Source organism: Bufo bufo, chromosome 2, assembly GCF_905171765.1.
Source record: "Bufo bufo chromosome 2, aBufBuf1.1, whole genome shotgun sequence".
NCBI lineage: Eukaryota > Metazoa > Chordata > Amphibia > Anura > Bufonidae > Bufo > Bufo bufo.
This window is the reverse complement of record NC_053390.1, coordinates 40,822,203-40,848,074: the sequence shown is the minus strand read 5'-3', so window position 1 is coordinate 40,848,074 and position 25,872 is coordinate 40,822,203. Positions and strand designations below refer to the sequence as shown.

General features: G+C 44.5%; 1 protein-coding gene across 1 annotated transcript in view; it reads left to right on the top strand.

Annotated features, from left to right (window-relative positions):
- SPEF2 (sperm flagellar 2) overlaps positions 1-25,872 on the top strand; it is a 166,412-nt gene that overhangs the window by 44,751 nt on the left and 95,789 nt on the right. The window contains exons 5-10 of the mRNA XM_040420983.1: positions 2,231-2,371; positions 3,333-3,412; positions 6,665-6,854; positions 10,379-10,567; positions 16,469-16,656; positions 19,748-19,916. Coding sequence (XP_040276917.1) covers positions 2,231-2,371; positions 3,333-3,412; positions 6,665-6,854; positions 10,379-10,567; positions 16,469-16,656; positions 19,748-19,916 — 957 coding nt within the window. The remainder of the gene's footprint in view (positions 1-2,230; positions 2,372-3,332; positions 3,413-6,664; positions 6,855-10,378; positions 10,568-16,468; positions 16,657-19,747; positions 19,917-25,872) is intronic.

Sequence of the window (25,872 nt, the reverse complement as noted above, 5' to 3'; positions counted from 1 at the left end):
TGTAATGGGGGTTTTTCTCGATCCTTTTGGTTGTTCACATAGCAGTGCGTTCGCGGTTTTCTCATTTATGATATCCGCATTGGTATATTCTGTTAGTAATATTTTCAATTCTTAAGTAAATATAGTGGTGGGGTCGCCTTTGGGTTTTTTATAGGTGTTTTCATCATTTAGTTGTTTATGTGCCTCTGCTATATATGCCTCCCGATTACAACGACGATCGCCCCTCCTTTATCGGCTCTTTTCACTACTATAGAAGTATCTTTTTGTAGTGTTTCTAATGCCATTCTTTCTTTTTTTGGACATCGGACCATTTAGATATCATTAGTGACAACTCACCATCACCACCTCCTCAGGCAGAGAGTTCCATAGTCTCACTGCTCTTACCGTAAAGAATCCTCTTCTATGTTTATGTACAAACCTTCTTTCCTCCAGAGGATGTCCCCTCGTCACAGTCACAGTACTGGGGATAAATAGATGATGAGAGATCTCTGTACTGACCCCTCATATATTTATACATAGTAATTAGATCTCCCCTTAGTTGTCTTTTTTCTAAACTGAATAACCCTAATGTTGATAATCTTTCAGGGTACTGTAGTTGCCCCATTCCAGTTATTACTTTAGTTGCCCTCCTCTGGACCTTCTCCAGCTCTGCTATGTCTGCCTTGTTCACAGGAGCCCAGAACTGTACACAGTACTCCATGTGTGGTCTGACCAGTGATGTGCAAAGTGGCAGGACTATGTTCTCTCTGTAGTATATATATATATATATATATATATATATACAGTATACTGTCCTCTGTAGTGTATATATATATATATATACATTATACTGCCCTCTGTAGTATATATATACAGTATACTGTCCTCTGTAGTATATATATACAGTATACTGTCCTCTGTAGTATATATGTACAGTATACTGTCCTCTGTAGTATATATATATACAGTATACTGTCCTCTGTAGTGTGTGTATATTTATATATATATATACAGTATACTGTCCTCTGTAGTATATACAGTACAGACCAAAAGTTTGGACACACCTTCTCATTCAAAAAGTTTTCTTTATTTTCATGACTATGAAGGCATCAAAACTATGAATTAACACATGTGGAATTATATACATAACAAACAAGTGTGAAACAACTGAAAATATGTCATATTCTAGGTTCTTCAAAGTAGCCACCTTTTGCTTTGATTACTGCTTTGCACACTCTTGTCATTCTCTTGATGAGCTTCAAGAGGTAGTCCCCTGAAATGGTCTTCCAACAGTCTTGAAGGAGTTCCCAGAGATGCTTAGCACTTGTTGGCCCTTTTGCCTTCACTCTGCGGTCCAGCTCACCCCAAACCATCTCGATTGGGTTCAGGTCCGGTAACTGTGGAGGCCAGGTCATCTGGCGCAGCACCCCATCACTCTCCTTTATGGTCAAATAGCCCTTACTTTCAAATATTTCCCAATTTTTCGGCTGACTGACTGACCTTCATTTCTTAAAGTAATGATGGCCACTCGTTTTTCTTTACTTAGCTGCTTTTTTCTTGCCATAATACCAATTCTAACAGTCTATTCAGTAGGACTATCAGCTGTGTATCCACCTGACTTCTCCTCAATGCAACTGATGGTCCCAACCCCATTTATAAGGCAATAAATCCCACTTATTAAACCTGACAGGGCACACCTGTGAAGTGAAAACCATTTCAGGGGACTACCTCTTGAAGCTCATCAAGAGAATGCCAAGAGTGTGCAAAGCAGTAATCAAAGCAAAAGGTGGCTACTATGAAGAACCTAGAATATGACATATTTTCAGTTGTTTCACACTTGTTTGTTATGTATATAATTCCACATGTGTTAATTCATAGTTTTGATGCCTTCAAATGTGAATCTACAATTTTCATAGTCATAAAAATAAAGAAAACTCTTTGAATGAGAAGGTGTGTCCAAACTTTTGGTCTGTACTGTATATATTCAGTATACTGTCCTCTTCTTTGTCTTTACACAGTTTAGTGTCATCTGCAAAAATGTATACTTTGCTATACAAGCCTTCTACAAGATCATTAATAAATATATTGAAGATAATAGAACCCAATACTGACCCCTGAGGTACTCCACTAGTGACAGTGACCCAATACTGACCCCCGATGTACCCCACAAGTGATAGTGACCCAATACTGCCCCCTGTGGTATCTCTCAAACTTTCCAAGTTGTTTTACACATAATTGTTTTCCTCATCAGCTTCGCCGAGCGAGAAGACGACAAAATGAAATCATGGCGAGAATTCAAGCTGCCATTGTGCAGATCCCTAAACCACCAGCGAACCGCACATTAAAGGCCATCGAGGCACAGAAAATTCTCAGAAAGAAGAAGGAAGCAGAGGTTGTATATGGTTAACCATTGTGTATGGGGGCTTAATAGACGGTAACCAGTCGCTCCTCCAGCTTCTGAATTCACATTACCAGTGCTGGACGGGGTGACACTGGGCTACCGAGAGGAATCCATTATGAGGACCCGATTATACAGAACAAGTGCAGGTTCTCTTTAAAATGGGTTAAAAGTGTTGTCAAGCTTATATCACATAATGACCTACCCTCAGGATAGGCCATGACCGGCTGATCGGCTGGTTTGACACGCCACATCTCCACCGATCTGCTATTCGGCGCTAGAACTACTCAGCACTACCAACTTTGTAGAGGAGGGAGCTCATTACTACAGCACTGCTCCCATTAAAGTCAGTGGACCGGCGCTGCAGTGATGAGCTCTGTCTACTACATAGTTGAACAGATCTGTGTTCACCCAGTCACCCGATTGTGAGGGATGCACAGTGTCATCAAACCCCCGCCAATCAGCTTCTGATGGCCTATCCTGGGAAGAGACCATCGCTTAGTAAAAGCTGGACAACCCCTTATATCCACTATCAAATATCATATTATAGAAATGAGGGCGAGGCCGCATTTAAGGCTGCGCTATTCTAAGCAGCCAGAGAATAGATACCGCCAAATGGAGACCAAAAGGGGCGAAGGGTCACAAGGGTGCACCGGGAGCTTTCCCAGCGGATCCTTTAAAGGGACACACAAGATGCAGTCTGAAAAGGCTACGTTCACATGTTGGATTTTGATGGTGGTGTGTTTCTGTAATTTTTTTTCCCTTTTATTTAAGCCCACCCTCGAATAGCTGTAGTGGAGGGCGCCGTCTCTTACCGCTTGTTACAGCATTTTATAGATAGACCATTGATTTCCGTGGACCCCGTGTAATAACTCAGAATGTCAGTTTCCATCTGTGACTCTGTTGATAAAGTTGTACATCGTGAAAAATTAAATTAACATTCTTGTTTTTCCAGGAGGTTTATAGTGAATTAACAAAATTTGAGCAGTCGGTGAAAAAGGACGGCTTATCTCACAGTGTCACCCCCAATGGCAGGTAAGGCTGTCGGTGTGTGTATTGGCAATTCCGTTTAATGTATGATCTCTCCGTGGGATCACAGCCCCCCCCCCCCCCCCCCCATGGTGATCCATTTCCCCCCTGTCTATTAAATCAGTGTTTATTCTCTATTTCTTGGTTGGCACCAGTCTCCTGAACTCACGTTTATTAACCCTTTCACGCATTTGGACGTCCAAACTGCAAGTAACTTACTGCACTTGGACATTCAGTCACGTCCAATCTGCTTATCGGGGCTGTGACACTATAAAGTGTCACAGCCCTGGAGTCTCCGCTCTACCGGAGAGTAGAGCCACCGGGGAAGCAAGGAACCAATCAGAGTGGTGCCTTACCGGCAAGCGCTCCGATTGGCTAACCAATGCCGGTTTCAGGCTGTGATCTCCATGCTGGAGATCAGTCTGAAATCACGCATGACTACCACCATGCCCCCAGTGCCCCTGATAATTTAAGAGCCCCCCACATGCGGCCCTTGTCCCCCATCGCCCCCAGTTGCCCCCTGCATCAATGTCCTCTTTTACGGCATTGATAGCAGAGGCTCTGTAACTTACAGCTGACACTCTGCTGCAACGGCCGAAATCGGTGCTGGCACCTATCTCGGCCGTTTACCCCATAGGTGCCGCGGTCAGCAGCCGCCCGCTGCATCCATGGGGTCGAGAAGGAGGGAGCTCCCACTCTCTTCCATTTGGCCGCCGCAGCGGCCTGATGGTTGCCATGGCAACCGGACGCCTTACAAAGGCATCCGGGCTGCCATGTACCTAAGACTGATCAACAGGTGTTGATAAAGGCATGTTTGCCGAAACGCGTCCTGGCTGATTGTAGGACATACTGAGCGAATACTATAATAAAAGAATATACAGTCCTGATCAAAGGTTTAAGACCACTTGAAAAATCATATTTTACATTGCTGGATCTTAACAAGGTTCCAAGTAGAGCTTCAACATGCAACAAGAAGAAATGAGAGTGAGACAAAACATTTTTTGAGCTTTCAATTTAATGAAAACAACGAATAAACTGAAACAGGCTGTTTTTCAGCTGATCAAAAGTTTAGGACCACATGCCTTTAAAAGGCCAAATCTGTGCAAAGATGTGGATTCATTGTCATTTTCCGTCAGGTAGTCACACGTTGTGATGGCAAAGGCAAAAAAACTCTCCCTTTTTGAACGTGGTCGGGTTGTTGCATAAGCAGGGTCTCTCACAGCGCGCCATCGCTGCTGAGGTGGGACGCAGTAAGACAGTCATTTGGAATTTCTTAAATGATCCTGAGGGTTATGGAACAAAAAAGTCCAGTGGAAGACCCAAAAAAATTTCATCAGCACTGAGCCGGAGGATCCAATTGGCTGTCCGTCAAGACACTGGACGATCCTCGACCCAAATTAAGGCCCTTACTGGTGCTGACTGCAGCCCCATAACCATCAGACGGCATCTGAGACTGAAGGGCTTCAAAAACAAAAAACCTCTTCAAAGACCTCGTCTCCTTGAACTCCACAGAACTGCTCGTTTGGACTTTGCAAGAGAGCACCAAACATGGGACATTCAAAGGTGGAAGAAAGTTTTATTCTCTGATGAGAAAAAATGTAACCTTGATGGTCTTGATGGTTTCCAACGTTACTGGCATGACAAGCAGATTCCACCTGAGATGTTTTCTACGCACCACAGTGGAGGGGGCGCCATAATGGTCTGGGGTGCTTTATCCTTCAGTGGAACAATGGAGCTTCAGGAAGTGCAGGGGCGTCAAACGGCCGCTGGCTATGTCCAGATGTAGCAGAGAGCATTCCTCATGACTGAGGGCCCTCGTCTGTGTGGTAACGACTGGGTTTTTCAACAGGACAACGCTACAGTACACAATGCCTGCAGGACAAGGGACTTCTTCCAGGAGAATAACATCACTCTTTTGGCCCATCCTGCGTGTTCCCCTGATCTAAATCCAATTGAGAACCTTTGGGGATGGATGGCAAGGGAAGTTTACAAAAATGGACAACAGTTCCAGACAGTAGATGGCCTTCGTGCGGCCGTCTTCACCGCTTGGAGAAATGTTCCCACTCACCTCATAGAAATGCTTGCATCAAGCATGCCGAAACGAATTTTTGAAGTGATAAACAATAACGGCGGAGCTACTCATTACTGAGTTCATGTTTGGAAGTTGGATTTCTGTTTTGGGGGGGGGGGGGGGGTTTAGTTTTTTTTTTGGAGGTAAACTTTTGATCAGTTGAAAAACAGCCTGTTTCAGTTTATTCGTTGTTTTCATTAAATTGAATGCTCAAAAAATGTTTTGTCTCACTCCCATTTCTTCTTGTTGCATGTTGAAGCTCTACTTGGAACCTTGTTAAGATCCAGCCATGCTAAATATGATTTTTTGCCATTTTTCAAGTGGTCTTAAACTTTTGATCAGGACTGTATCTTTAAAGACACAACTGCTGGGATTTTTTACATGCAAGCTGTTTGAGAAGACACCGATTCTCGCAGCTTAGCCTAGGTCATGTGACATCACGTTCATCGATCACATGGCCTAATTGCAGCTCAGCTCCATTGTAGTGAATGTGGCTGAGCTGCGATACCAAGCACAGCCGCTATACAGTGTATGTGCTGTCCTTGGTGAGCAGAGAGAAGGTTGCGGCGCCACTGTGAGTGCCGGTGCTGGACCCCCGCCACCGGAGGACAGGTCATCAGTGTGAAACTCCCAGGAAACCCTTTACCTCACAGAGGTCTCCCATCAATTGCGCCAATTGCATTGCTAGATTTATTTCAAGCTGGCAGCTCGGAGTATATCCTTTCATCCACAGCTCTCTCCCTATCACAGGTGAGGGGTATGTCCTTTCTGCTGCCGCTCAGGAGGCATATCCATTCTGAAGCTCTCTCCCTGTAACTGTCACAGCTTTTAAGAGTAGATACGGCTGGTGGCAGTGGGACCACCTCAGCGATGTCACTGAGGTGGACAGAGAAAAAAGGGAAAAGGACCAACAGCAGGTGGCGCCATACAGAAACATTTTATTGAGTATCTCAGTGGCTCTAATAAATTATTAATTACGTCTAATTACAAAAGTATTCAGATCCAGGTGCTGGTGTGAAAACTGTAGACTATTGTTCATGGGACGACCCCTATAATCCTTATGCAGTGCGATCAGTCACAATTGCTGTGCCGAGAAATTGTAGGGGGTCACTTTGTCCTGTCCTGACTCGGTGACTGCTGGGGCTGATGGGTAAATACTGACATAGAGCAACGCTACTGTCTTTCAGGAGCCCAACCTTACAGAGCCTCAGGTCCACCGCCAGCATCGGGGCCGCCCTGGTAAAGCTGGATTGTTCTGAAGACTATGTGAAGAAAATTCAGAAGCGAGTAGAGGAGGATGCCGTCGCTCGCGAACAGCGGGAGAAGCGGCGCCGCCGAGTCTTAGTGGAACAACTTATTGCTCATGGGGCGCAGGAGGTAAAATACTTTACGTGGAGGCTGTGGCTGACCACAGACATGACATGAAGCAGTGTCACTGCTGCCCGTGTCCATGTCTATAAGGCTGTGGCTCACTGACGTGTGAGAATAGCACATATTGCCGCAGGTTTTACCATAAACACCCATTTCCGTATGGTAGAAGAGGGCATCTATCAGTGTGTATAGTGTGTGTTTTACCCTATGGGCAATGTATGCCTATAGAATGGGATTCCTCTGGACCTTCTGTGGAGAAATCTTCTAAGATCCAATGTGCACACAGATGTGTGACCACCATTAAAACCCCGTAGGGACAGGGGCGTAACTACCATAGCGGCAGACCATGCGACTGCTATGGGGCCCAGGGCAAGAGGGGGTCCAGTCTTAGTTGGAATTATCTCCTCTTCTACTGGAGGTGAAAACTTGGTCAGGACTCTACCCTCTAAAGCAGGGATCAGCAACCTTTGCCACTCCAGCTGCTGTAAAACTACAATTCCCAGCATGCTTCATTCATTTCTTTGAGGGTTCTGAGAAGAGCAGAGGAAGTAGGCATGCTGGGAGTTGTAGTTTCACAACAGCTGGAGTACCTGTTGGTTGCCTAATCCTCCTCTAAAGGAACAACTTTTAGCAAATGAAGCAGTGGAAAAATAGCCATGGGGTCATTGAAAATGCGTTAGGCAGAAACCCTTCTGTCCTGTGTGGGGAAGTCTGGTTTGATCCTTGCTATGGGGCCCTTACTTCTCTATGTGCGCCACCTCGTAGGGACTGTAATCCATCTTTTCTGGACTCCTGAATGACTAATATGACAGTTCAGCAGTCGTATTGGCTGTCACCACGCTTTCCCAGCAACAGATAGACTACAGGGAGTGCAGAATTATTAGGCAAGTTGTATTTTTGAGGATTAATTTTATTATTGAACAACAACCATGTTCTCAATGAACCCAAAAAAACTCATTAATATCAAAGCTGAATATTTTTGAAGTAGCTTTTAGTTTGTTTTTAGTTTTAGCTATTTTAGGGGGATATCTGTGTGTGCAGGTGACTATTACTGTGCATAACTATTAGGCAACTTAACAAAAAACAAATATATACCCATTTCAATTATTTATTTTTACCAGTGAAACCAATATAACATCTCAACATTCACAAATATACATTTCTGACATTCAAAAACAAAACAAAAACAAATCAGTGACCAATATAGCCACCTTTCTTTGCAAGGACACTCAAAAGCCTGCCATCCATGGATTCTGTCAGTGTTTTGATCTGTTCACCATCAACATTGCGTGCAGCAGCAACCACAGCCTCCCAGACACTGTTCAGAAGGGTGTACTGTTTTCCCTCCTTGTAAATCTCACATTTGATGATGGACCACAGGTTCTCAATGGGGTTCAGATCAGGTGAACAAGGAGGCCATGTCATTAGATTTTCTTCTTTTATACCCTTTCTTGCCAGCCACGCTGTGGAGTACTTGGACGCGTGTGATGGAGCATTGTCCTGCATGAAAATCATGTTTTTCTTGAAGGATGCAGACTTCTTCCTGTACCACTGCTTGAAGAAGGTGTCTTCCAGAAACTGGCAGTAGGACTGGGAGTTGAGCTTGACTCCATCCTCAACCCGAAAAGGCCCCACAAGCTCATCTTTGATGATACCAGCCCAAACCAGTACTCCACCTCCACCTTGCTGGCGTCTGAGTCGGACTGGAGCTCTCTGCCCTTTACCAATCCAGCCACGGGCCCATCCATCTGGCCCATCAAGACTCACTCTCATTTCATCAGTCCATAAAACCTTAGAAAAATCAGTCTTGAGATATTTCTTGGCCCAGTCTTGACGTTTCAGCTTGTGTGTCTTGTTCAATGGTGGTCGTCTTTCAGCCTTTCTTACCTTGGCCATGTCTCTGAGTATTGCACACCTTGTGCTTTTGGGCACTCCAGTGATGTTGTAGCTCTGAAATATGGCCAAACTGGTGGCAAGTGGCATCTTGGCAGCTGCACGCTTGACTTTTCTCAGTTCATGGGCAGTTATTTTGCGCCTTGGTTTTTCCACACGCTTCTTGCGACCCTGTTGACTATTTTGAATGAAACGCTTGATTGTTCGATGATCATGCTTCAGAAGCTTTGCAATTTTAAGAGTGCTGCATCCCTCTGCAAGATATCTCACTATTTTTGACTTTTCTGAGCCTGTCAAGTCCTTCTTTTGACCCATTTTGCCAAAGGAAAGGAAGTTGCCTAATAATTATGCACACCTAATATAGGGTGTTGATGTCATTAGACCACACCCCTTCTCATTACAGAGATGCACATCACCTAATATGCTTAATTGGTAGTAGGCTTTCGAGCCTATACAGCTTGGAGTAAGACAACATGCATAAAGAGGATAATGTGGTCAAAATACTCATTTGCCTAATAATTCTGTACAGGGTGTATAACTTACTGTTCACATCATGATTACAGCCTTCTTTGGACATATACTCTAGGACAGGGATGTCAAATTCCTGGCCCTCCAGCAGTTGCAAAACTACAACTTCCATCGTGCCCGGACAGCCTACAGCTATCGGGGCATGCTGGGAGTTGTAGTTTTGCAACACCTGAATGGCCACAAGTTTGCCATGCCTTGCTCTAGCTGGTGGCCTATACGCCCAGCATATCCATAGAGTCTCATGCACCCGATGAAGGCCAAAAGTATGTTCTTTTGGAGTCCATGGGGGGGCGAAAAAGGTTAGTAGACTGCGTTATTCCATACAGAGGTATAGAGGAAAAAGCCTGCACTGTGTGGGACACATTTTTTTTCCATTGATGATATATATATACTTCGCAGGTGTCAGATGTGGGCTCTAAAACTGATGTGAACATATTAAAAGGCGAATAGATAAAGGGGTATTCCGGTTATTAGAAGTTATCCCCTATCCACAGTATAGGGTATTAAATTGGATCGGTGGGGGTCCAACCCGATCACAAGAATGGGGCTCCATACCCTCTGCAGCACTACTGAAATAAAGGGAGCGGCCGATCGCACAAGCGCTTGGCCGCTCCATCCATTTTTATGGGAATTCTGGACATAGGTGAGTGATGTAGAAATGAATGGAGCTGCCGCGTGCGTGCCCGACCAGCTGCTCCGTTCATTTCAGGAGGGCTGCAGGGGTACGGTTCTCTTGTTCTTGTGACCGGTGGGGGTCCCAGTGGTAGCGATCTGACAGTTATCCCCTATCCCAGGGATGTGCAAACTGCGGCTCTCCAGCTGTTGCAAAACTACAACTCCCAGCAGGCCCAGACTGCCTACAGCTATCAGCCTACAGCAGGGCATGGTGGGAATTGTAGTTTTACAACAGCTGGAGGGCCGCAGTTTGCCCATCCCTGCCCTATCCTGTGGATACAACAACTGGAATACCACTTTAAGGACTTTTAGAGGGGGATGTTCTGCACCTGGAATGCCATAGATGCAAGGAGTAATGGAAGTATATGTGATTGATACGTGAGTGCGCCATTGTACTGCACACCGTCCCATACTGTAAAATGATGTCTTGTCAGGAGGCTTTTCGGGAAGAGCAGCTCATTACCCGTTTGATGAGGCAGTCTCAGCAGGAGCGCAGGATCGCAGTACAGCTAATGCACTCTCGACACGAGAAGGAGGTCATGAGACAAAACCGAGTTTTCCGGGAGAAGCAATATCAAGAGAGACGGGAGCAAGAATTCCAAGAGGCTCTGGACCGGGAAGCGGTATGATAGACATTTTGCCATTATTTCCAATTAGTATACAGACTTATTACTTTGCTCGATCTGTGTTTTCGCCTCTTTTTTATTCCTTTAACTTATTAAAGGCATCTGCACAGTTGAGTCCCATTTTTCTGACCACTTCCTACTTTCATCGTTGGCAGCATGTAGCTCATGAAGGACGTCACGTGTGGTCAGCTGGCTCGGCGGGTATGTAAGGTGTGCGGAGCTGGCTCGGTGGGTATATAATGTGTGCTGAGCTGGCTCAGTGGGTATATAAGGTTTGCGGAGCTGGCTCGGTGGGTATATAAGGTGTGCAGAGCTGGCTCAGTGGGTATATAAGGTTTGCGGAGCTGGCTCGGTGGGTATATAAGGTGTGCAGAGCTGGCTCGGTGGGTATATAAGGTGTGCGGAGCTGGCTTGGTGGGTATATAAGGTGTGCTGAGCTGGCTTGGTGGGTATATAAGGTGTGCAGAGCTGGCTCGGTGGGTATGTAAGGTGTGCGGAGCTGGCTCGTTGGGTATATAAGGTGTGCTGAGCTGGCTTGGTGGGTATATAAGGTGTGCTGAGCTGGCTCGGTGGGTATATAATGTGTGCTGAGCTGGCTCGGTGGGTATATAATGTGTGCTGAGCTGGCTCGGTGGGTATATAAGGTGTGCAGAGCTGGCTTGGTGGGTATATAAGGTGTGCGGAGCTGGCTTGGTGGGTATATAAGGTGTGCGGAGCTGGCTTGGTGGGTATATAAGGTGTGCGGAGCTGGCTTGGTGGGTATATAAGGTGTGCGGAGCTGGCTTGGTGGGTATATAAGGTGTGCTGAGCTGGCTTGGTGGGTATATAAGGTGTGCTGAGCTGGCTCGGTGGGTATATAAGGTGTGCGGAGCTGGCTCGGTGGGTATATAAGGTGTGCGGAGCTGGCTTGGTGGGTATATAAGGTGTGCTGAGCTGGCTTGGTGGGTATATAAGGTGTGCTGAGCTGGCTCGGTGGGTATATAATGTGTGCTGAACTGGCTTGGTGGGTATATAAGGTGTGTGATAGGCTGTCTGCACACATATACCTCGTTGCTGTCATGGGGAAAAGCGATTAATCAGAGTTGCAGGAAGGGATGTTTATTGACTTCCAGGCCCCGGGTGGCAGTATTTCTGAAACTGCGCAGTGTGAACTGTTCACGTGCTGCTGTGGTGAGTGGTCACATGGCAGCATTGTGAATAAGCGATATGGAAACTGCGGGGCGCCACGTGCCATTGATGTGAGAGGTGAGCGTTGGCTGTGAAGGTGCGCAAGAGCGTCCCAACAGGCTACAATGGTGCAGCTCACCACCAAAATGATCCAGGGGGCTACCAGATGTGCGTCTAACACAACAGTTCAGCGAACCCTACTGCGTACGGGGCTCCGGATTAGACGGACGGTCACCGCACCTCTGATAACAAGGCTTCAGTTAACCAAATATCTAAATGCATCATTGTGAACTCTCACGAAACAATAATTCTAAGATGGCATCTAACACCAGTAAAACTAAACCATATTAACTCTAACTACCCCGACTTATGTTGGAAAAACTGTGGAGCCAAAGGAACCCATCTACATTTATGGTGGTCATGGCCAGAAACTCGAATATTCTGGAATATGGTATTTGATAAACAAGATTCTTCATACAAACATCCAACCATCTCGGCATTTTGCCTTATGTTTTCTCCTCAACCATTCTATTTTACATCAACTCAAAACTGTGGGATCTCACATAATATTAGCCGCAAGAAGAAATGGAAAAGCCCAGAAATCCCCACCATCACTAAATTTGCCTATTATTCATTTTCCTTGAAGAAAACCACAAAATATTGGTCCTTATGGAATCCAAAAATTTTAAGGACTATACCAGACTCAACTTTCCCTTAATTGTAGATATTGATTATTTTATTTAAATTACATATCTGTGTGATAACAAACCCTTTATTAAACATAGCTATATTTTTGTTTATATGTATGTATATAGATTTTTGCATTTACTTGTTTAGCTATATCCAACCACCCCATCCCTTTTATTAAACCAATTACAATTCGAATATTTAATAAATATCATAATAATTTGTCTATATTTGTATACATTATATATATATATATATATATTACATTTTTTTTTTAAATAGTAAAAACAAACTAAAATCAAATATAAAATTATAATGACAAATTATTCTTCACATTTCCTACTATTTACTAATTAATCTACTACAACCTAACTATTCAAATCAGGGGAAAAAAACTGATGTAAAATGTACCGGTATATTTATTTATTTATTACTCATATAATATAACATGATTGTAACTTTAAAATATATTATAAACCAATAAAAATTTACTGTTGAAATAAAAGAAAGGCTTACATGTTCACGGCAGTATCAGAATTGGACCTCCGCTGATTGGTAAAGGGTTGTCTTTTATAAGTCCTGTTTTCTGGATGGACGTTGGCCTGTCAGGAGAGAAACATCAGAGAACTAACCCCCTGCAGCCATTGCTGGAAGAACACAAGCCGGTGGTGGCAGCGTTATGGTCTGGGGGAGGTTTTCGAGGCAGTCTCTGGGCCACTCATCCATGAGGAAGGCGCTTTTAACCTATGTGGGTATGAATCCATCCTTGCAGATCACGTCCACCCATACATGCTGATTGTCTTCCCTGGGGCAAAAGGGTTCTTATAGCAAGACAATGCGACCTGTCACACGGCTATAAATATCTGACACTGGTGGGAAGAACATGACCAAGAAGTCCTACCCTGGCCCACCAATTCCCCAGACTTGAACCCAACTGAGCATCTGTGGGACAACCTTTATGGTCATGTTCTCTCTATGGATCCTCCCCCCCCCATGTACCCTCCCGCGGCTGCAGTCAGCGTGGCTCCAGATACTAGGGATGAAACATCCGAAGTCGATTCGCATAAAACTTAGTTTCAATACTGTAAGGAGCGAGCGATCCGCACAGTATTAGAATGTATTGGCTCCGATTAGCCTGAAGTTATTACTTCGCGAAGTTTTGCGAGACTTCGCATAATAATTTCCGAGTTCGGGAAATGTTTTTTTACAGTAGGAATCAATTTCTGGAGTTATTATGCGAAGTCTCGCGAAACTTCGCGAAGTAATAACTTCAGGCTAATCGGAGCCAATACATTCTAATACTGTACAGTATTCAAACGAAGTATTATGCAAATCGACTTCGGTTGTTTCATCCGAAGTCTATTTGCTCATCCCTACCAGATACCTGTGACAACCTACCAGGACCTCATGGAGTCACCCCCAGCCTGTCTAGCTGCTGTTCGTGCTGCACACGGTGGTTACTCTGGATATTAGCTGCTGGTCATAATAATGGGACTGGACTGTGTATTATATAAAATATAATATTGGAAGACAATTCTTTATATTAGGAATTCATTAAAATATTAATTGGGATATGCACTGTGTTCCAAATTATTATGCAAACTATATTTTTCTCCGATTTTCCTAAATGGTCAGGGCAAATGACAGTCAGTATAATTTTCACCTCATCAACCGCTATAAGTATAAATCAAATTTTATTGAAAAAAAACTCCCAATGATAACAGTATTTCTATATTATTATGCACAACAGGATTTCTAAACATTTTATAGGTTGTAAAGATCTGAAAATGTGTTGAATTTGCAGCATTAAGAGGTCACATTTACTGAAAGCAAAAGCTGTTTCAATGAAAAACATCTTAGCGGGCCAAATGACATGTAACACAGGACCCCTTCTTTGCTATCACCTTCACAATTCTTGCATCTATTGAACGTGTTGCAGGATGTCAGTAAGATGAGAACTGAGCTGTAATGAGTGGAGAGAGCGGAGATAAGGAGTCCGTCAGCTCCCCAGCTGGGAGAGAAAAAAATCCAAAGGGTGCTACTAGAGCGTCTCAGCTCTGTATAGAAAAAAGGACGTCATATTTTTAATAAAGACCAATAAAAAAATATATTTCTAGCTCAAAATGAGTACAATGCAATCATTAAAAAAAAATCGCCCCCGAAGATGTACATAGCCTTTAAGGCAGCAAGGGAGCTGGCGTAGATTTAGACTGACGGTGGATGCGCCAAAGTTGTAACTTTGGCAGATCCAGCGCACGGGGTTATTATGACCAGCGCCTGAAACGCCGGTCTTAATAAATGACCCCGTATATATACTTTGCCGAGGTCATTTTCACACCTACAGGGACCCTAAAGGGACCTACCGGCTCTCTCCCTCTATGATTCCGGCCCAAAACATGACTCTTCCACCTCCTTTCTGACGTCGCAGCCTTGTTGGGACATGGTGGCCATCCACCAACCATCCACTACTCCATCCACCTGGACCATCCAGGGTTGCACGGCACTCATCAGTAAACAAGACTGTTTGAAAATTAGTCTTCATGTCTGTCTTGGCCGACTGCAACTGCTTCTGCTTGTGACCGCTGGTTAGGGGTGGGCGAATAGTAGGTTTGTGCACAACTGCAAGTCTCTGGATTTTCCTACAGAGCCACCACCGCTTCAAATACCTGCTTGCTGCACTGTAATGGCATTCAAGCAGGAGCTTTCCTAATCCGATGAATTTGTCTGGCAGAAACCTTCCTCGTTCTGCCTTTATCTGCACAAACCTGTCTGCGCTCTGAATCAGCCACACATCTTTTCACAGTACGATGATCACGATTAAAGGGGTCCTCTCACTTCAGCAAATAACATTTATCATGTAGAGAAAGTTAATACAAGGCACTTACTAATGTATTGTGATTGTCCTTATTGCTTCCTTTGCTGGCTGGATTCATTTTTTCCATCACATTATACACTGCTCGTTTCCATGGTTATGACCACCCTGCAGTCCAGCAGTGGTGGCCGTGCTTGTACAAAATAGGAAAAAGCACCAAGCCTACGTGGGCTCCCACGCTCCCAGTCACCAGAGAGGCCAGCACTTTTTCTGTAGCGTCCAAGCATGGCCACCGCTGATGGATTGCAGGGTGGTCGTAACCATGGAAACGAGCCGTGTATAATGTGATGGAAAAAATGAATCCAGCCAGCGAAGGAAGCAATATGGACAATCACAATACATTAGTAAGTGCCTTGTATTAACTTTTTCTACATGATAAATGCCACTGGCTGAAGTGACACAAACCCCTTAAAGTTTTCGTGAAATATCTAATGTTTTCATACCTTGTCCAAGGCATTGCACATTGCACTTTGACGGTTTTCGGCACCAGAGAGATGCTTCTTCTTTCCCATATTGCTGGAAACCTGTGGCCTGCTTAATAATGTGGAACGCCTTTCTGAAGTAGTTTTTTGGGCTCACTTGGCAAACTAATTATCACAAGTGTTTGAGATTGATTTCAGTGATCCACAGACTCCTGGGACACAATACCATCCATGAGGTTCATTGAAAAACAAAAAAGGACATCTTTATGACACTTAAATCCAATTTGCATAATAATTTGCAACATTGCATATGTATACGGTATATTATATTTAGTGATGAGCGAAGCGAGCTTCAGGTGTTACATCCGAAGTCGCTTCGTTCATAACTTTGGATTAATTCTGTACAGAGATCCGTCTCAGTACAGTATTAGAATGTATGGGCTCCGATGAGCCGAAGTTAGTCATTCGCAAAGTCGCGCCTGACTTCGTTGAATAACTTTGGTAATTGATTTTTAAAGTGGAAAACCACACGGAGATGGATCTCAGTACAGTATTAATCCGAAGTTAGGAATGAAGCGACTTCGGATGAAGCATCCCGACCTCGCTTCGCTCATTCCTAATTATAATGATTACATTTGTGACGTGCAGAATAGAATAAAATCCTGTCTAATATGAAAACGATCCATTGCCCTGTGATGTATGATGGCTGGTTCTTGATCTAGTACTTAGTTCTAACCTATGTATTTACAGGCCCTGCAGAAACAAGCCAAGCTGGACCGTGAGGAAGAGATCCGAAAAGTCCAGGAGCTGTATGACCAGATAGCAGCAGAGAGGGCCGAGGCTCGATACAAGAAACACTACTCCACCTGTCAGGCCATAGCGAGTCAGATTGTGGATCTGGTCACTAAAATCGGAGAGTACCGGAAGCTCACAAATAAGTAAGACTATTAATCCTATTCTTCTATTGGCCCTGATAGTGGGAATAAGGGCTCGTGGATGTTTTGTGGTCCTCAAATTGCAGATCCGCTAACCACGGATCACCGTCCGTGTACATTCCTCATTTTGTAGAACGGAACAGCCGGCTCCTTTAAGACCAGTCCTATCCTTGTCCGTAATGTAGACAATAATAGGACATGTTCTATATTTTTTTGCGGGACGGCCTTGAGAACACGGAATGCACACGGAGTCATTTCTGTTTTTTGCGGTCCCATTAAAGTGAATGGTTCCACATAGCGCCTGAAAAAAAAAAACTGAGCGGTCGTGGAAAAAAAATAAGTTCTTGTGCATGAGCCCTAAGTGATTCTATGCATGCATTTCTATATTTATAAAGTTTGGAATCTATAGATTTTGCATGTACTTTCAATGTGATATTTTTTTTTTTTCACTGTCAATGTCACTGTCCATCCACAGGAGAAATCCACTGTATAAATTGACACGCTGCAGATTTAAAATCCGCGGTGCCGCCGCACCTTTTCCGCTTTGTTTTTTGTTCATAGCTTATACAATAGCTCTGCTCTATTTATCTCAGGTTGGCAGCTCAGGAGGAGTGTCCTTTCTGCTGCAGCTGTCTCCCCACCACAGCTCTGGGCGTTTGTTCTTTTTCAGGGGGGGCATCTCCTTTCTGCTGCAGCTCCCTCCATTCAACTGTCACAGCTTCTTAACAGTAGATATGACAGGTGGCAGTTGAAGGATGGAATTGAGCATGTGTGACCACCTCAGTAGGTGGACGTGCACATTACTGTACATATTAAACACTAGGGGGTGCCGTTATGTAATGTAGTATAGAGGGAATATTTATGTAACAGAAAGTAAATCATGTAGGTATCTAATTTTTTTTACTAACCAAATTCAGTTTTGTTTTTTTTCAGCAATATTGGCTTTTTATTGTGTGAAAAAATACCCTTTTCAGGTTTATCTGAAATGTTTAATGGGGTAAAACAAAAACTCTGTATTTTTTTTGCTATCTTGCAATAATTTTTATTATATATGATGTGCCCTAGTTGGGGATCACTGTGTCTGGCACAGGACTTTGTATATGGTTGGCAGGAGTGTATTTTTATTGTTTAAAGGGGTTTTCCGAGATTGGTGGGGGTCCAACACCCAGGACCCCCACGATCAGTGGTTTGTTTCTCTCTGCTTTTCCTAGGCCACTGACATCACGTTCATCAGTCATGTGGCTGCGCTGCGATACCAAGCACGGCAGCTATACTATGTACCACGCTGTGCTTTGTGGGGGTCACGCGTGTTGGACCCCTGCCGATCAGATACTGAGATAGGCAATCAGTATAAAAATCCCGGAAAACCCTTAAGTATTCATTACAGTTTTCTTAATTTTTTTAAATATTTTTTATGATGTTTCCCCAAAAAGGTCTGAAAAAATTGGGTTGTTATATAGATTTTTATTTTATTTTTTACTTATTTTAACACTTATTTCCTCTATAACTGGAACTGCCGTAGCTTCCCCAGTACAGTAACAACTATCAGTGTCTGGGCTGTGCTGGTCTCGTGACCTGTCCCCTGGCAATCACATTATCATTGAGAGCAAGCAGTGGGGTCAGAAGTAGTAGAACATGACAGCATTTATTCAGTTGTTAAAGGGATTTTTCAGGAGATGACCCATCTTTGAGATAGGTCATCAGTATCATATTGGATGGGGGTCTGACTCTGCACCCTCGCCTGTGCCTGGTATACATTGAAGAGGCCGCACTGCTCATATGAGCGCTACAGCCTCCTAAACTGCTGATCGAAGTAAGACCTACACCAGTCGTGGACTTTATTATTTTTTTTTATTGTTTATTTATTTTTCTATGTAAAGTTGGGAAGGAGGGGTGATTTGGATTTTTGATAGTGTGGGAAGGAGGGGTGATTTGGATTTTTAATAGTGTTTATTAATTTTTTTTAAACATTTTTTTAAACTTTTTTTATTGTCATTTTTTAGTCCCCTTAGTGGACTTGCACATACGATCTTCTGATCGCTTGTACCATAGACTGCAACAGAATACTATTGCTGTATATGGGATTTTTACAGGCTGCCTGTCAGGCTGTGCCTTGGGCACAGCTCCACAGGCAGCTTGCTATGACAGCACTGGTGGTCTTCACAAGGCCCCAGGCTGTAATGGCAACTGATCGGAGCCCCTCAATCAGAGGACAGAGGGATCCGCCTCCTTCTCCATTGTTCCTCAGAAGCCACAGTTGCTATTGACTGGGATTGGAGTTACCTCTGATCCCGGTCTTTGCGGCCACTTGCCGTCTGTATTCCACAGCCACCACTCGCTGCTTATGGAATGGGCTCAGCGTGTGACCCTTCTAAATACATTTATATTGCACAAACAACATACAGTTACGTTGTGGTGTGTGTGTAAGGGTTAATTTAGATTCCAGATCTGAACCCTACATTTAATCCAGACCCCAAAGTTAAATCAAATCCCAGACCAGACACCAAAATTAATTCAGACCCCAGTCTTCTTCATTAATGCAGACCCCCATACCAAACCTGATGCCTGAAATCAGACTAAATTAGTTGAGACTCCAGATTGAATGTGGTCCCTAGTCCAGAAGCCTAGATTAATTCAGACCCCAGACCAGACCCCCAAAATAGTCCTGACCCCAAACTTAATTCAAACCAGACCCTAGTCCTCATCATTAATGCACACCTCATACCAAACTGGATGGCTAAATTCAGGCCCCGGACCAGACCTCTAAATTAATTGAGACTCCCTGACCCCTAGATTCATTCAGACTCCAGACCAGAACCCTAATAAATCCAGACCCCTAAAATAATTCAGACCCTAGATCACAACCCACAATTAATCCAGACTCTAGACTAGACCCCAAAATGTAGACCCAGACCAGACCCCTCCATATACATGCCCTCTTCAACTTTGAGTGCCTCTGCAGAGATGGTCCAAATGTTGGTAGCATCATTATGTAGTGTGCGCAGCCAATAAAAAAAAAAATGGTGTCACCCCTTTAAATCCGCCCAAGCTGTTTGCGTCCGATAAACGTGGATTTTTTATTTTTTCTCCTCAGACTCATCCCTGGTAAACTAATGCGGGAATGGAAGGAGATCTTTTTTACGGGGTTGCCTCTGTATGAAGAAGCTTCGATAGACCCGCTGCCTTCTGACCCGACTCCAGAACAGCGTGCAGAACTGGAGAAAGAAAGCCTGCTAGATGAGAAAGACTATGAAGAGTACAAGGTACGGCAAGAAATACATCAGCCATGATTGACCTGACTGTAACTATAAAATCCTAGACTTCAGGATTTTGCCTGCGATTTGGGTTCTGTTCTCATTTATGAATTTCAGATTTCTTCCACTGATGTCACCCACTAGGAGATAACTAAAGATTATTTTGGACTGTCGTAGATTTGCCTAATTTATGACAAGGCGCACACCTCGTCATAAATTAGCAAATCTTTCGGCAATGTAGGGGGCAATCTAAAAAGCCCGTCTTAGCCAATGACCCCCATACTGTACTGACATCGCCATCTATGTGCATGAAATGGATTTTGAGTTGCAGGGATTTCTGCCGCAAATCAGCTACATGTAAGGGTCCGTTCACACGTCCGCATCCGTTCCGCAATATCGGGAATGGGTGCGGACCCATTCATTCTCTATGGTGCCGGAAGAGATGTGCTCTCCGCATTTCCAGAGCGCGGCCCGCCAAAAAATAGAACATGTCCTATTCTTGTCCGCAATTGCAGACAAGAATAGGCAGTTCTATGGGGTGTGCCGGCCGGATCCGTAATACACTACAGACGTGTGAATGGACCCCAAATCTAGCAGCTTCCTTTAGAGACAGTTTCACAGAAATGGCTGAATTGTTTTCAATTTCTGCCCTATAAAAAGGCAGAAAGTGGGACCCCCACCGATCACGAGAACAGGGGCCTCGTACCCCCTACAGCTCCCCTGAAATGAATGGAGAGACCAGTCGCACATTTCCGGAGATAGGTGAGCCCTGCACTTGACTATCTGCAGAACTCCCATGGAAAAGGATGGAGCGGTCACGCGTTTATTTCAGGGGGTGGCAGGGGGTTTGAGGCCCCTGTTGTGATCAGTGGGGGTCCCAGCGGAAGGACCCCCAGAGTCCTGATAGCTATCTCCTATGATAGGGAGCCCCATTGGGGACAGTTTGATGCTAATGTCTGTAAAGTGCTGCGGAATATGTCAGCGCTATAGAGGTGCATAAAATAAATCCTGTGGATAGGAGATAACTTCTAACAACCAGAATACCCCTTTAATTCAGGTCTGACCTCTCTTGGTAGGAGTACCCCTTTAATGCCAAATACTAAACCATGAATGATGATATCCAAAATGTAGTGAGACAGTATATAATATGTGTGAACAATAATAACCGTAAGCACCTTCATTTCACAAGAGTTAACCCTATAGGTGCTGGAAGGTAAATTGCTGTTTACAGTTGCAGGACTACATTTTGTACTCCGGAGCTGTAAGCGTACAGAGATGATGGTGATAACCACGGCCTGATCGTCACTAATCATGTTCTTAAATCTACCTTGATTGTAATCTGTCCCGCTGAGGTTCGAGAAAAACAAGAGGTGTGACTTGGGTTAGACTAGGACACGCTGGAGATCTGCCCCATCAGTAGATCCTCAGGCGTACAGTATCTCACAAAAGTCAGTCCACCCCTCACATTTTTATATCTTTTCATGGGACAAGACTGAAGATCTGACACTTTGATACAATGTACAGTAGTCCGTGTGCGGCTTGTATAATGGTGTAAATCTGGTGAGCCCTCAAAATAACTCAACACACAGACATTACTGTCTAAACCGCTGGCAACAAAAGTGAGTACACCCCTAAATGAAAATGGCCAAATTGTGTCCAAAGTGTCAGTATTTAGTGTGACCACCATTATTTTCCAGCACTGCCTTAACTTTCTTGGGCATGGAGTTCACGAGAGCTTCACAGGTTCCACTGGAATCGTCTTCTACTCCTCCATGACGACATCACGGAGCTGGTGGATGTTAGAGACCTTGCTCTCCTCCACCTTCTGTTTCAGGAGGCCCCACAGATGCTCAATAGGGTTTAGGTCTGGAGACATGCTCGGCCAGTCCAGCACCGTTACCTTCAGGTTCTTTACAAGGCAGTGGTCGTCTTGGAGGTGTGTTTGGGGTCGTTATCATGTTGGAATACTGCCCTGCTGACCACTTTCTGAATGGAGGGGATCATTCTCTGCTTCAGTATGTCACAGTACATGTTGACATTCATGGTTCCCTCAATGAACTGTAGCTCCCCACAGCCGGCAGCGCTCATGCAGCCCCGAACCATGACACTTCCACCACCATGCTTGACTGTAGGCAGGACACACTTGTCTTTGTGCTCCTCACCTGGTTGCCGCCACACACGCTTGTCACCAACTGAACCAAATAAGTTTATCTTGGTCTCATCACAAGACGGTTCCAGTAATCCATGTCCTTAGGGTCCATTCACACGTCCGCGAAATGGGTCTGCGGATCCATTGGTTTTCAATGGGGCCGAAATGTGCTGTCCGCATCTGCATTTGCGGATCCGCACTTCCATTCCGCAAAAAAATAGAACATGTCCTATTCTTGTCTGGACAATTGCGGACATGAAAAGGCATTTTCTATGAGAGTGCCGGCAATGTGCGGTCCGCAAAATGCGGAATGCACATTGATGGTGTCCGTGTTTTGCGGATCCGCAATTTGCATATCCGCAAAACACATACAGACGTGTGAATGGACCCTTAGTCTGCTTGTCTTCAGGAAACTGTTTGCGGCTTTCTTGTGCATCATCTTTAGGGCTCATGCACACGAACGTATTTTCTTTCCGTGTCTGTTCCATTGTTTTTGCGGACCGTATGCAGAACCATTCACTTCAGTGGGTCAGCAAAAAAACGGAAGTTACTCTGTGTGCATTCCGTTTCCGTATGTCTGTATTTCCGTTCTGCAAAAAAATAGAACGTGTCCTATTATTGTCCACATTACAGACAAGGATGGTACTGTTCTATGAAGGGCCAGCTGTTCTGTTCCTCAAAATACAGAATGCACAAGGATGTCATCTGTATTTTTTTGCGGATCCGTTTTTTGCGGACCGCAAAATACATACGGTCGTGTGCATGAGCCCTTAGAAGAGGCTTCCTTCTGGGACGGCAGCCATGCAGACCCATGTGATGCAGTGTACGGCGTATGGTCTGAGCACTGACAGGCGGGCCCCCCACCCCTGTAACCTCTGCAGCAATGCCAGCAGCACTCATACAACCTCTGGATATGACGCTGAGCTCGTGCACTCAGCTTCTTTGGTCGACCATGGTAAAGGCCTGTTCTAATGGAACCTGTCTTGTTAAACCACTGTATGGTCTTGGCCACTGCGCTGCAGCTCAGTTTCAGGGTGCTGACAATCTTCTTATAGCCTCGGACATCTTTATGTAGAGCAACTATTCTTTTTTTTTCAGATCCTCAGAGAGTTCTATGCCATGAGGGGCCCTTCCAGTGACCAGTAGGAGAGAGTGTGAGAGCGAATGTAACACACCTGCTCCCCATTCACACCTGAGATCTTGTAACACTAACCAGTCACATGACACCGGGGAGGGAAAATGGCTAATTGGGCACAATTTGGACATTTTCACTGAGGGGTGTACTCACTTTTGTTGCCAGCGGTTCGGACAGTAATGTCTGTGTGTTGAGTTATTTTGAGGGCACACCAAATTTACATCGTTATACAAGCCGTACACTGACTACTTTATATTGTATCAAAGTGTCAGATCTTCAGTGTTGTCCCATGAAAAGATATAATAAAATATTTACAAAAATGTGAGGGGTGTACTGACTTACCTTAGTGAGATACTGTATATAGCAATCATATTTTGGACCTTTTTAAGTTATTGGGAGGAACAGAGTTAAACCATGTTTGTCCTTCTGTCAGTGGCAGCACATTACGATATATGCAATGCAGTCCCTTTAATTTGGAATCTAGTAATCCAGAAAGTCTGATAATCCAGCTTTGAACTGCAATGTAATGTGGAATTTACATAGTAACATAGTACATAAGGCCGAAAAAAGACATTCGTCCATCCAGTTTGGTCTGTCATCTTGCAAGTTGATCCAGAGGAAGGCAAAAAAAAAAACCCTGTGAGGTAGAAGCCAATTTTCCTCACTTAAGGGGAATAATAAATTCCTTCCCGACTCCAATGAGAATAACTCCCTGGATGAACGACCCCTCTCTAGTAGCTATAGCCTGTAATATTATTACGCTCCAGAAATACATCCAGGCCCCTCTTGGACTCTTTTAGCGACTTCACCATCACCACCTCCTCAGGCAGAGAGTTCCATAGTCTCACTGCTCTTACCGTAAAGAATCCTCTTCTATGTTTATATTTCATTAAACTAGAGACAGAAAGGGAGGAAGAGATCCCCGAACCTGAGACTGCCCTGATGAAAGGTGCCCATACACACTGCCGAACCCGTCAGTTTTGTCGGGACTAGTGATGAGCGAGCTTGTGTTTTCAAGTTCGGCCTACAAGGTTCGGGATCAGGTTATCTAAGAATTCCGTATTGGATTCCGCTACCACGGACCATAACTTATGGTCTGTGGTAGTTGAATCCGTAACGGAATTCTTAGATAACCTGATCCCGAACCTTGTAGGCCGAACTTGAAAACACAAGCTCGCTCATCACTAGTCGGGACCAAACCGGGCTCTAATGTGCTTGGGGATATCTTTCCTCTAATGGCAGATGTCAAGGGAATGAAGGATCGGGCATGTTTTATTTTCACATGCCCAATCTTTTATTCTCCCCATTGAAAACTCAGCAAGCGTCCAAGTGTATGGAGGAAACGGGAGGGATGGCGGTTGAGAGCTGCAGTATCTAAAGGCCCCTTTACACAGGCCAAGTATCGGGCATGAATGTTCGAGTGCTTATTTGACCCATGCAGAGGTGCCGCTAATCACTCAATGACTGGCTCCTTCTTTGTGCTCTACAGACACCAGAATGATTGTTTCTGGGCGGCAGATCATCAAGGAAAGTGGTGCCCAGAGATAGTGGGGGTCATTTACAAAGCATTTTACACTCGTGGCTCGCCTGGAGTGAAAACTACTATAGCCCCTGACTGTATTAGCTTTAACTCTCTTCTTTTGTGCCTGTTTCCCGGTGTAAAAGATGGTTAATTTGTAGGGGCCAAAATCCCGGACACTTCCAAGTGTCGAACGTGTCGCAAATTCACCTATGTGACAATTTTTTTTTCCATGAGTGTCTAAAAAGTCACAAGACAGGGGTTGAGCGATGCAGTACTAATGGCTATTCTCCATACAAAGGATGGAAATACAGCACTTACTTCCTCTGATAAGCAGGCAATTATTGGGAATGAACTGTTCATTCGTATGGCTGCCTTAAAGGGGTTTTGCCATGATGGAAGTAAAAAATTCTGATCAGATATTGTATAGTACAGTGATGCCCTACCTGCAGCTGTGTCATGCGGCCCATGCAGTGACCGAAGGCGGAGCTTGCGCACAGTTGCAGAAGAGACGCGCCTGCGCCGCCATTCTTAATTATACTGTGGGGCAGTACTATTATTAGTTTTGCGGTGACTGAAGACCCCATCTCCACACACCCGCCTGTACAGACCCCCCCTGGACTCTCAGCCAGGCATCAGAGCATGTCGAAGGAGAAGGTGAGGACGAGTCAGATGGGAGCAGGAGGTCTATGGTGGATGTGAGTGGCAAGGTGTGGTAGTGGTGGAAGTGATTGCACCTGAGCCTATTTCTTAATATGTGATCACTATTTCTGGTGCCTATGTGAGCCGCCTGGGTTGCTCCTCAGGACCCTCCTCATTTTTTGCAGGACGATCTGTTCTTTTCAGTGATACCAATTTGAAGTGTGTGCGACTTTTTGATCACTTTTTCAAAAAAAAAATATTGGGTAGTTGAAGTGACCAAAAATGGCAAATTGGCTGTTTTTATATTTTTTCCCGTTACGCCATTTGCCGTTAGCCATTAATATTGTTATATTCCACTCCTTAGTCTTGCTTAGCCCAGATATGTGCCCCCTTCACAGTAATGCTCACATGCTCCCTTCACAGTGGTAATGACCAGATGTGCCCCCTTCACAGTGGTATTGACCAGATGTGCCCCCTTCACAGTGGTAATGCTCACATGTTCCCCCTTCATGGTAAAAAT